General features: G+C 42.2%; 1 protein-coding gene across 1 annotated transcript in view; it reads right to left on the bottom strand.

Annotated features, from left to right (window-relative positions):
* The window catches only part of mon2 (Mon2 homolog, regulator of endosome-to-Golgi trafficking), a 49420-nt gene that overhangs the window by 5641 nt on the left and 31835 nt on the right, over nucleotides 1–11944 (bottom strand). Inside the window, exons 27-39 of the mRNA XM_074102906.1 lie at nucleotides 10774–10881; nucleotides 9779–9913; nucleotides 9236–9392; nucleotides 8337–8439; nucleotides 6674–6824; nucleotides 6344–6508; nucleotides 5888–5986; nucleotides 4489–4592; nucleotides 2983–3134; nucleotides 2544–2648; nucleotides 1328–1427; nucleotides 595–707; nucleotides 115–259 (exon numbers count right to left, since the gene is read on the bottom strand). Of these exons, the coding sequence (XP_073959007.1) occupies nucleotides 147–259; nucleotides 595–707; nucleotides 1328–1427; nucleotides 2544–2648; nucleotides 2983–3134; nucleotides 4489–4592; nucleotides 5888–5986; nucleotides 6344–6508; nucleotides 6674–6824; nucleotides 8337–8439; nucleotides 9236–9392; nucleotides 9779–9913; nucleotides 10774–10881 (1605 nt within the window). The 3' untranslated portion in view covers nucleotides 115–146. The remainder of the gene's footprint in view (nucleotides 1–114; nucleotides 260–594; nucleotides 708–1327; nucleotides 1428–2543; nucleotides 2649–2982; nucleotides 3135–4488; nucleotides 4593–5887; nucleotides 5987–6343; nucleotides 6509–6673; nucleotides 6825–8336; nucleotides 8440–9235; nucleotides 9393–9778; nucleotides 9914–10773; nucleotides 10882–11944) is intronic.

Here is an 11944-nt window from a genome sequence, read left to right as displayed (position 1 = left end):
TGCAATAATAGGTAATTTTGTATAAAGGCTGGGCCAAATTTTGTGCCGCCGAGTATACTTTTCCTTTTTTTTCGATTGAGGTGTGTGTGTGAGTGAGTAAAGCTTGTAATGTACCTCTATATGTGTATGGTGTAGACAGTCCGCCGCTAGAGCGGAGCGGCGAGCAGCGCGCCGAACTGCTGCAGCGCGCCGCGCAGCGCCACGCGCGCCGCCGCCGCGCGCCCGCAGCACGCCAGCGCCACCAGCGACGGGTACACGCCTACAACAACAATACTCATTACTGCCGGCCGACAACCGCCAAATAGGGACGCTGAGGAGGTGCTTTTCAAACCGAGCATAGCGAGGCTTGCAAAGGTAAAAGCTAAACAATTTATGTTTCCGTCGAGGCATGCATAGTGATTTTATCAATGTTAGAGACTAAATAATTTCAGATACATTGTGGCAGGCGAGGTACTCAAATATTTATGAGCAGGATTACATGTCAATAAATTCGTTACACTACATTTAATATATTCATATCAGAACATGCAATTAATCATAAACATAAATAAAGAGCGGCGACTTTTCAATTCATTTTATTTGTATTGTACTGACCGATGAGCTTCTGCCAGGCGGCGGCATCGACCTTGGCGCGCGGAGCCTGCTGCATCGCCTCCGCCAGTGTGGCCACCGCTTTCAACACGAATGACACCTCTGACAACTCGTGCCTGCAATCAAAAGCTTTTGAAAAAGTGGAGCACGGTAATAAAAATATTTCACGAGTTAACAGATGTAGAATATATACGATACTATATCAATAAACTATATTATTTCATTATTATTTTATAGAATATGCACTATATATGATAGGGATCAGCGTCATCTCACGGCACGACATGTAACAAATGAGGGCTATCGTTTTTTGTCTCACTAGATGGCGCACTTGCGTGAAGTTTTTAAGTATGGCTTTCAAAGTCTGTTTTTAAGGGTGTGAAAACAAAGTTTAGATTAAAATCATATTTGATACACCTTAAAACCGTACCATAAAAAAATCGAGCATGCCACAGTGTTGCATAGTCCCCGTTTTGTTCGGAAAAAAGGGAGGACAAGGTTTCCGAAAGACAAAACTGTCTCAAAACACAGACATTCATTGACCCGGAACGCATATTTGCCATAATTAATTTCAGATATTGCAAAATATTCACAAGATTATTCTAATTATAAATAAACCCGCGTAACTCACCCAAAACTATGAGATTTGACATTTCGGAAACCTCACGCTACACTAGCGCCTCTAGTGGCGAATTCATTCGCGATAGCCCTCATTGATTCCCCCCGGGTAGCGTACCTGGGTAGGGGGTCGCTGCTGTCTTCGTCGCGGGCGTACTTTGATATCACTTCGTGGAACCTGTCGAGTAGCGCTACTATCGCCAATGGGTCGGGATCATCTGCAATCAAATAGAATTTAACCTGGAAGATAAAAATAGCAGTTTGTACAACAAGAGCATAAAACGAGGCATTTTACCCGAGACGTTCATATAGCCACCCGAGCCGATACGAGTAGCAGTTGCTTTTCACTTCAATGAGGCTATCGTTTTTTGTCTCACTAGATGGCGCACTGTTGCGTGAGGTTGTTAGTGTGGCTTTCAAAGTTGTTATTATGAAACAAAGTTTAGATTAAAATCATATTTAATACGCCTTAAAACCGTAGCATAAAAATATCGAGCATACCACATTGCAATGTCCCCGTTTTGTTCGAAAAAAAGGGAGGACAAAGGTTTCGAAAGACAAAACTGTCTCCAAACACAGACATTCATTGCCCGTAACGCATAAGCCATAATTATTTCAGTAATGCAAAATATTCACAAAATTATTCTAATTCTAAATAAACCCGCGTAGCTCACCCAAAAACTATGAAATTTGACATTTCGGAGACCTCACGCTACACTAGCGCCTCTAGCGGCGAATTCATTCGCGATAGCCCTCATTGAGAGGAAATTAAATAGCAACAGTGGAAATAATAACATTGTTCACTTACTAGGTTGCTATATTATTATAAATTTTTGGTTTTATTGATTTACTTTGATTGCTTTGGTTGTTTTTTAGTTCTACATAAAATATAAATTATTAAAAAAATTATAGAAACTTCTTTGTTTGTCGCTGTTGACACCTTGGTCTTACACAAAGATTTTACTTTATGCACTGGAGCATAAAAAGTTATTTTATGTCGCCTAGATCCAGCGTAAACACGAACTTTACGAGCATGAGAAGTGAAAATTCTATTAAGTAAGTTTAAGAAAATATTATTGGACACGCATTTTCTCTGTTGTCATGTCAGTCAAACAAAAAATTACAAAGATGAAACGCGTCAAGTTTCGAGAGTGGGGGCCAGTGACGTCAAGCCGTGCGATACCTTTTGAATGACGGACAAATTGTGTTTTTTTTTGTACAAAAACTACCCAATTTAAAGGGCCCTTTAGGGATTCACGATCATAAAGTTACAGCCTGCATGGTGGTGATCAGCTGTTAAATATCTTGGTACCGTTGCTGAAACACTTGTTTACCTTCGACCCCGGATAGTGACACGTCTTCAAGCATGGAGAACTGCAAAAGGGTTTCGAAGCAGGCGCGCGCGAACTCTTCCCGCTCTCTCAGCTCGAGCTCGTTCTCTGCGGAGACAGAAGTCTACGTCATGCTAAGAGTATTAGGCTGTTCCACCATTCATTGATAATTTTAATGTTACAGATAAATGTGATGCCGTCTCTGTTTGTTTTGTCCGAATAAACAGAGACGGCATCACATTTATCTATAACTTAAAATTTAACAGTGAGTGGTGAAACATAGACCATAAAAACTTTTATTTATTGTCGAAAGAGTAACGGGTAAGATAGTTATAGCTTGGTTAAAGCAAGGATTGCCTAACGCGGCACTATAGCGGGGTTCTGGGATTCCCGTATGCTTCAGTGTGTGTGTCTGTCTGTGTGTGCGTGTGCGTGTACTGACGCGGCGGCGGCGGCATGGTGTGCAGCGAGCCGGCGCGCACGAGCGCGAGCGCGGCGCGCACGTGTCTCGGCGGCACGCGCGGCGCCCCGCGCAGGATCTCGTCGCGGATCACGCTGACCAGTGCGCGCGCGCACCCGTCCACGCCGGTGCCGCTGGAGACATAACGCGAAACCATTAGGTACACTTTAAGGGGCTGTTTCACCACCCATTGTTTAATTTCATTCGACGGATAAATGTGATGCCGTCCCTGTCTATTCGAACAAAACAAACAGAGACGACATCACATTTATCCCTCAAATAAATTTAATCAATGGATAGCGAAACAGGGGGTAAGTATTGTTCATAGAACACCACAAATCGACGCAGCGATAACTTACTAGAACAATAATGAGAAATAAAACAAAGTAGACTATACTATAAGGCTGTGTTTCCACCAAACATGTGCGAGATTGTGTTGCGAGGGATGTGTTTTTATGAACCTATAGAAACGCTCCATTTACCTATCCTCGCACAGCACATCTCTGGTGGAAACAGCTGAGCGGAGCGAGGCGAGGTAAATGCAGCGTTTCTATTGGATCATGAAACACACTTGCCTCACAACACTGTTAGCTCCTTACACTTTTTTGCTGCTATTGTAGTTAGTTCGTGGAGAACAGCGAAACAAGCCCTATACTCGAGTCCAGAATTAGGCGAACCAACTTGACAGTTCATTACACACAAATGTTGACACAGTTACACCAGTGCTGTAATATCGATATTAAAAAAAAATACTTAATATTGATGTTAGAAAAAAACTCAATACAAAATAATAATAAAATAAATCTTTTATTTGAAAGATTTCGAAAAAATATGTTGAACATCGGGAAGGACGCCATCCGACATTTTATTTTATTGACATTAACTGCCATCGACTTGCTTGGAACTATTTCCGTTATTGTGAAATTTTCGTTACGTTATTATTTGTTGTTATCCTTTTTGTCGTTTTCAGGCCTAAAGATGAAAATAAAGTCCAAAACTGACAAACATTTTCATTCCGCGTCTACACAAGGTCATTTCGACAAATTTGTATCGACATATTCATATGCATATTTTTTTTTGCTGTCTGGTAACATTTTCAGTTATCAATCTAGTTCGCCGAATTTTGAACTCGAGTATAGTTGCATCGGAGGTTAAAAATATAGTCCTGTCCTGTCACGAACCATGGTCCACGGTGGGAGAGGACCATAAAATCTTTATGATATCAGTGAAGTCAAGATGATTATACTTGGTTTCGATAGGTATTTAACTAAATGTAAACCAACTTCAGCTGCCATATTTGGTACATTCGAGGATTTTAAACATTTCACTTATCTATCATTGTAATACAGACTCGACTAGTGCATTTAAATACAGAAACGCAAATATTTAGGTAGTTTAATGGGGGTATTTCAATGTTTAAGACACCAATGACGTTGTTTTGTTTACATTTAGTTAAATACCTATCCGAACCAAGTATAGAATACTCACGGCGCTTCAAACATGAATGTTTCCAGCACGCCGGGCAACGTCTCCCAGAACTCTTCGTATAGTTCCGGTTGCTCTCTCGCTAGAGGCAGGCCGGTAGACAATACCTGTAAAAATAGTAGTTTATTCACCAACTTTTTGATTAGGGTACAGGTCAAGGGAATAAATATATGTATGTCACCAAGACGTCAAAAATATCTAAACACCTTTATGCCTCTAACCATAAACAGGGTGTCCACTTTCTGGAAAGTCAGAAAAAATTTGCTAGAAATCTAGTCAGGAAAAAAAACTCGATATTTTAACAGCAGTTGTTCCAGTTCTGGGCGACGTATTAAAGAGTGGCACCATAATAACAGTCAACGAAAAAGTGAGCTTAGCTTAGTATCTTGGGCAGTAAAAAAATCATATCTGCTTTGGAATGTACATGATTGGTCAGGAAAATTTTAAAATGTGGTCAGGGAAAGTCAGGGATTTTTTTAGGGTTTGTAGCGTAAGGTCGATGTATAAAAGTCAAAGTCAAAGTCAAAATATCTTTATTCAATTTAGGCCAAAACCAGCACTTATGAATGTCAAAACAAAATCTACCACCGGTTCGGCAAAACCTCTGTTGAGAAGAATCCGGCAAGAAACTCAACGAGGTATATTTTTTTAAACAGATTTACAATATTATGAAATGATATCTATACATCACAAGTATTTAAAACAACTTTATTTTTAATACAGTAGGTTCGCTATTTTAACGGATCGCTAATGCGGATCGGAATTATTTCCAAATATCCCTGTCCATGATATAATCAGTTACTTTATAATACGCCTTAGATATTAATGTCTTCTTGACAATAGATCTGAATTTTTGTGTCTGTTTCATTTATAATATTTTTTGGAATTTTATTATAAAAACGTATTCAATTTCCCAGAAACGTTTTTTTGGTTTTAGCCAGTGTGTAAGATGGAACTTTAAGCTTCCCTGTGTTTCTAGTAGCCTTTGGCTTATCGACGTTAGTCGGAAAACTACATATGTTCTTCATACATGATTATTTCAAAAATATAAAGCGACGGCAGGGTTAGGATACCTGTTTCCTTAAAAAAAGACCTTAAAGATCCACGCGTCTTCAAATTATAAATTGCTCTAATTGCTCTCTTTTGTAAGATAAAAATTGACTCTATACATATACTATAGATATGTATGCCCTCTACTGTACTTCTAAAATATGTACAAAGCCTCGTACCAAACGCCACAAAGACTGAATTAGGCCGCGTTCGCACCAGAGATGTGAACCAATAGAAAAGCTTCATTTAGTAGAACCGGCTACGCGGAGTGAGGACAAGTATATGAACCGTTTCTATTGGTTCGTTAATATTCGTACAAAGCTAGCGTAGCGTGGAACAAAACGATCCTCACTTGTAACAGCAGCGTGGAGATCTGCGCAGTGTCATCCGGTAGATCAACACTGGTCCGTCTTTTGTCCGCCGTCGACTGCTTCACAGCCGAGTGTAGCGCCTGTCAATATCAAAATAAATAACTATAAAAACAATAAGGAATATGTATGAAACAGGTGGTAGGACCTTGTGCAAGGTCCGCCCGAATTGCTACCATCATGCTCGTTAATCCTGCTGTGAAGTAGCAGTACTTGCACTGTTGTATTTCGGCGGGGAGAGTAAGACAGCCGGTGAAATTACTGGCACGCGAGGTATCCCATCTTAGGCTGCGCGTGCGCCGCCAGCGTGTACCTGCAGCAGCGCAGGCGCGGCGGGCGCGGCGGCGCGGGGCGCGGCGCGGTACAGCTGCGCGGCGGCGGCCAGGCTGCGCGTGCGTGAGCCGCCGCTGCTGGCCCGTGCTAGCGCCGCCAGCGGGTACCTGCAGCAGCGCAGGCGCGGCGGGCGCGGCGGCGCGGGGCGCGGCGCGGTACAGCTGCGCGGCGGCGGCCAGGCTGCGCGTGCGCGAGCCGCCGCTGCTGGCCCGTGCTAGCGCCGTCAGCGCCGCGAACAGCGCCGGCAGCAGCTCGTGTCGCGTCAACGCCTCCTAAAATACAAACATTAAACAAATTAGCTTTACAAAAAAAATATACCGGGAATGAGAAATTAAACTAACCATGGGACACGGGGATTACGTTAATGTCCATCTCTTAGATCAGATTACTGATGGTGGCACAGGCACGAGCCGAGCCGCTCCACGTGCTGAGTGTACCTTGTGCACGGCGTCCAGCGCGTGCAGCGCGTGCAGGCTGACGGGCGCGGCGGCGGGCGCGGGCAGCGAGTCCAGCGCGCACGGCGCCGGCCTCACCGACACCACAAGGCACAGGCACGAGCCGAGCCGCTCCACGTCTGCCGCCGTGAACCTGACCACACGACACCAATAAACACAACATTTATTTTACGCTCCTTTGTATCTATACAAACGCAAGTCGAACGCTCAGCAAACGCAAAGAAGCCGGCTCGTTTTAACTTTACACACGATCCTTGTTTGTACCGATACAAACGCGCGCTTACAGCACATTTCATTTGCGACAAAAAAACGTGTAAAAACTGCCAAAACGGGATAAAACGTACACAGGACGTGCGAATCAAAAACACGCGTCGTCAGCGCGTAAAAAAAAACGTCTTGTGAGAGGTCCCTTATTGTCTACTAACTAGACCAGGCGCTGCTCACTCCGTGATTACGTTTGCCGCTCCAAGTAGACGCCGGGTGCCACTCCGGAGTGGCTTATTCAGCGGTTGCCCCGGATCGCCCGCGTGACGCGCCTCCGCTTATTTTATTTTATTTATGTATTTGTTGCGTTATTTTATTTTGCCCAATCAACTTTTTTACCGACACTTAATCTGTCCGCGACGCGACATTTTTCAAACAATTGCAGATTTTTGTAAGTAGACATGTTTTTTTCTGTAATTTAATAGATGGTGTGCATGAATACATGCCATCCTACGTAAGTTCAAGTGAAATATCTTGTTGGAAGTACGATTTTTTGGTAACGCCAGAGACAATTTGGGTAACGCAGGAGACGCCCAAAGTGTCGGTAAAATAGTTGATTGGCCCATTTATCACATACATATTTTATAACCTGTTTAAGAATCCTACCAATAAAGCAACAAGATTTTGCCGACGCACGCTAAAATGTGGTACTAGATGGGCGACACAAAATTTGGCCCACTCTACATACAAAATTACCTATTACTGCATACGTGTAGACCAGATTTTTTGCCGCTCAGTACATATACAAATTGTTAAAATTGTGAGGTTTATTATCTTATACATAAATAATCAAATAAAGTTTGAATATACTGGTTTCCATAGTGAATGCAAGAAATAAATGCGCATCAAGTTATTATTTTATTTTTAAAGCGTTGATAACCCTTGCTATCGGTAACGCGGCAAGCGAATTTCCACCGTTATTGCACAGCTATAAAGTTCCGTTTGGCTTGCGCTGGAGTCGACGACCTATGAGTAGACTAATGAGACTCAACTTTATTTGACTTTTTGAATGTCTCTCTTAAAGTTGACGGAATTCAAAAATAGCACGCTGTATACTCACGTGGTGCCGTAAGCCGTGGTGGCCTAGTGGTTTGACCCATCGCCTCTCAAGCAGAGGGTCGTGGGTTCAAACCCCGACTCGCACCTCTGAGTTTTTCGAAATTCATGTGCGGAGTTACATTTGAAATTTACCACGAGCTTTGCGGTGAAGGAAAACATCGTGAGGAAACCTGCACAAACCTGCGAAGCAATTCAATGGTGTGTGTGAAGTTCCCAATCCGCACTGGGCCCGCGTGGGAACTATGGCCCAAGCCCTCTCATTCTGAGGGGAGGCCTGTGCCCTGCAGTGGGACGTATGTATATAGGCTGGGATGATACTCACGTGGGTCGTATATGCTGGAAGATGAGTGGGAATATCTGCACGAGCGTCGTGAGGAAATTTAAAGATGGCGCGTAAGTGTCCAACGGTTTTCCGTCCTCCGCCACTGTCCAATAAATTTTCAAGTAATAAATAAGTAAACAACTTAAGTGGCAAATCAGGCTCTCTGTTAAGTTTCTGTTATACCGGGTGTGGCCTGTAATACGCAAAAATTAAAACATAGATCGTCCTCGTCAAACTGAACAACATTAGCTCAGCGACTTTTAGAAATAATGGAGTCTTTGAATTTGCCATACAAATTAAATACTGCTATCAATGTCCGCCATCCTAGAATACAATTAACGACGTCGCCTGTCACGCTACAAGCATCAAGCATTGCATTTGCTTTACATTGCTTCTTCGAATAAACTTAAAAGTGCGATAAAACTTAAAAACCGAATTATTTTTAAAAGTCGCTAAGCTAATGTTGTTCAGTTTGACGAGTATCATTTATGTTTTAATTATTTGCTCTTACAGGCCGCACGCGGTATTATGACGGATATTTGTAGTACCTACTAGAAATAGATATAGGTATTTAATTGGGTAAAATATAAAGAGATAGCTTCATAGCATGTCACATGTAAAAAGTGAACTATAAATAGGTTAAGTAGAGATGATATAGACCCTCCTTATTCATAAAAACTTAACAGCCTATGCTAAGTAACAAATGCTTTGTCCTTTCTAACAAATACAAATGTCAAGTGAAGATAAGCAACCGAATTTTAGCGAATTTAAACTAAAATAAGTGTTTGATTGTGTTTATGAATAAGGTGGGAATCTGTAGCTATAAATTAATTAACAAAAACTTAAGGTCTATTATAGCTGAACCATGACGGGATCAGCGGATGTAGGCACCGACCTGCGGGGTCGGGCGGCGTGGGCACGGCGCCGGCCACGCGCCCAGGCGGCCCAGGCGGCCGCCCACACGCGCTTCTGGAGCACCCCGTCGGGCTCCGCCTCCGCCGCGCGCCCCGCCGCAGACACCACCTCCTGGAAGGACTTCAGCGCCGCCACCGACACCTGCCAAGCGGGGGATTAATCAGCAATGGAGATAGGAAAAAAAAATGCTAAAAACATACGACAAGGGCCTGTTTCACAACTCATTGATAAATATTATGTGACAGATAAACTTCATTCCGTCTCTGATTGTTTTTTCCGAATAAATAGAAACGGCATCACATTTACCTAAAACAAAATTTATCAGTGAGTGGTGAAACAGGCTTAAGTCTAACATTCGGTAGCACGATGAACGATTGTGTTGCACTGAGGATGAACTTTGATTGAGTTCAAAACGCGTCATCGTAGTGTGGTTCACGGTTGTGGTGATAGCAGTGTAATGATAAGTTTTTCCCTATAAATGGTAAAAGACCGGTGTTGCAATGATGCTAGAGCCATCAGCCAGTTACCTCATGACTCCTGCGCAGCGCGAAGTCAGTGATGTAGTCGAGCAGCGCGGCCCAGGAGCGGCTGAAGTCGCCAACCGTCGTTAGCAGCTGGAACCGCGAGTGGAACACGCGGGACACGCCCGACAGCGTCAGCACCTGGCCACACACACAAGTCACAACACATTAATCAATAATTGATCCACTCCCATACTAACTAAAGCTTACTAGGCAACGGATAAACATACTTATAATATGTTAAATATACATATTGAACGTCCAAGACCCGAAAACAAACATTCGTATTATTCAACCAAATATCTGCCCGACACGATATCTGGAAAATCCTTAAATATATCCTACATAGAGTTTCAGAAAAAAAAAACGTTCGTCTGTATGAAACATGAAAAATTTGAAATGAATAATTTGGAAAAATATATTCGGAGAAAAGCCAAGATACCACAGTTAATATAGATTCAAGCTTGCTTAAGTCACATTGCATGACTAAGGGTATTTTATAGGGTTTCATATCTCGAAAGGAAAAAACAAAACCACTATAGGATCACTTTCTTGTCCGCCTGTCAAAACCCTTTTTCTCTGGAAAGCGTAAATGTATCCTGCTAAATTAATATCAAATACTAAATCTACACGTGGGCGGGGCACATTGCTCGCAGGACATGATGGCCGATGGGGTCAGAAGGTTCTCAAATGGCGTCCGTGGACCAGGAGACGAGCTGTCGGTAGGCCTCCAAAAAAATGGAGCGACGACCTGGTTGAGATCGCGGTGGATGCGGAAAGCACAAAACCGGTCTGAGTGGAGAGCTTTGGGGGAGGCATATGTCCAGCAGTGGACGTCTTTCGGCTGACATGATGTCATGATGACTTAAAACTACTACTGCCCCTCGTAGCAGTGAGCTTCTAAGTCAACGCAATCAAAATGTACAGACATAGAAATAGATGTTTCCATACAAATTGCAGTAACCAGAAACCTACAGCTTTAGAGGCAAGATCTGACATACCTGTGTCTCAGCCCACTGCTTCTGAGCCGTGTTCCTCGTGTGATGAATCAGTATATGTTCTCCGGTGTCAACTTTCTCTGAACTCGCTATGTTCGATTGTTTTTGGACCTGCGATCAAGGAAACATTTTAAAAAAGTTTCTAGGGAGAGAGGGGTTATTATAAAAATAGTAGATTGTACAACAAGATCAAAAAACGAGCCATTTTACCCGAGGCGTTCATATAGCCACCCGAGCCGGTACGGCGAGGGTGGATAGACACGCCGAGGGGAAAATGGGTTTAATGCTCGAGTTTTACACTCTTTCACTTCGATGGCGAGGAAATGAAATAGCAACAGTGTAAACAATGATTCACTTTCTATGTACCTTTTATTTTTTATGCATTATTATAATAATTCCATTATTTTAATTTTACTGATTTATTATGATTGATTTTATTGATTTTTAGTTTTAAATTAAAAAATATTTAAAAAATATATAGAAACTTTTTTGTTTGTGGCTGTTGACACCTGATTACCTTGGTCTTGAGTTGGTATTAGACGAAGATTTTATTTTATGCACTAGAGCATAAAAAATAATTTTATGTTGCCTAGATACAGCATAAACACGAACTTTACGAGCATGAGAAGTGAAATAACTTTTTTTTACGACAGTTCAACTCGAGCCTACCTCGCGGTTGCTTTCTTTTTCTGAATCTGACTGATGAAGGAGAGCTATTTGTGACTATTTTTGGATAGCTGTGAAGGGTCGTTCCGTGGATGCTAGGCAACGGACTTGAATACATACTTAAATATACGCCGTATTTTTCTTGATTTCCTTTAACTTTGACGGACGGCTCTGATCATTGAAAAAAAAAACTACCTGGTAAGGTAAACGCCTTTGCCCAGCAGTCGGACACACATATAGGCTATTAAAAAAAAGGTAAACGCACGAGTGATCGTCACTGTCTCAATGGTTGTCATCTTTAATCTTATGTCATTAGCGATAGAGATGACAGCAGGGTGTCGTCTATTGGACATTAGCGTGTCGAGCACTCTTAATTAATTAACTTATTTCACTTCTCAATTAATAATTTTACATTTAAACTTAATACAATGATTTTTTATGCTCTAGTGCATAAAGTAAAATCTTTCTCTAAGACCAAGGCAATTAGGCCACAGCAAACATACAAATA

The sequence above is a fragment of the Choristoneura fumiferana genome, chromosome 19 (assembly GCF_025370935.1).
Source record: "Choristoneura fumiferana chromosome 19, NRCan_CFum_1, whole genome shotgun sequence".
NCBI lineage: Eukaryota > Metazoa > Arthropoda > Insecta > Lepidoptera > Tortricidae > Choristoneura > Choristoneura fumiferana.
Note: the sequence above shows the minus strand (reverse complement) of the source record. Positions and strands in the feature narration are given on the sequence as shown.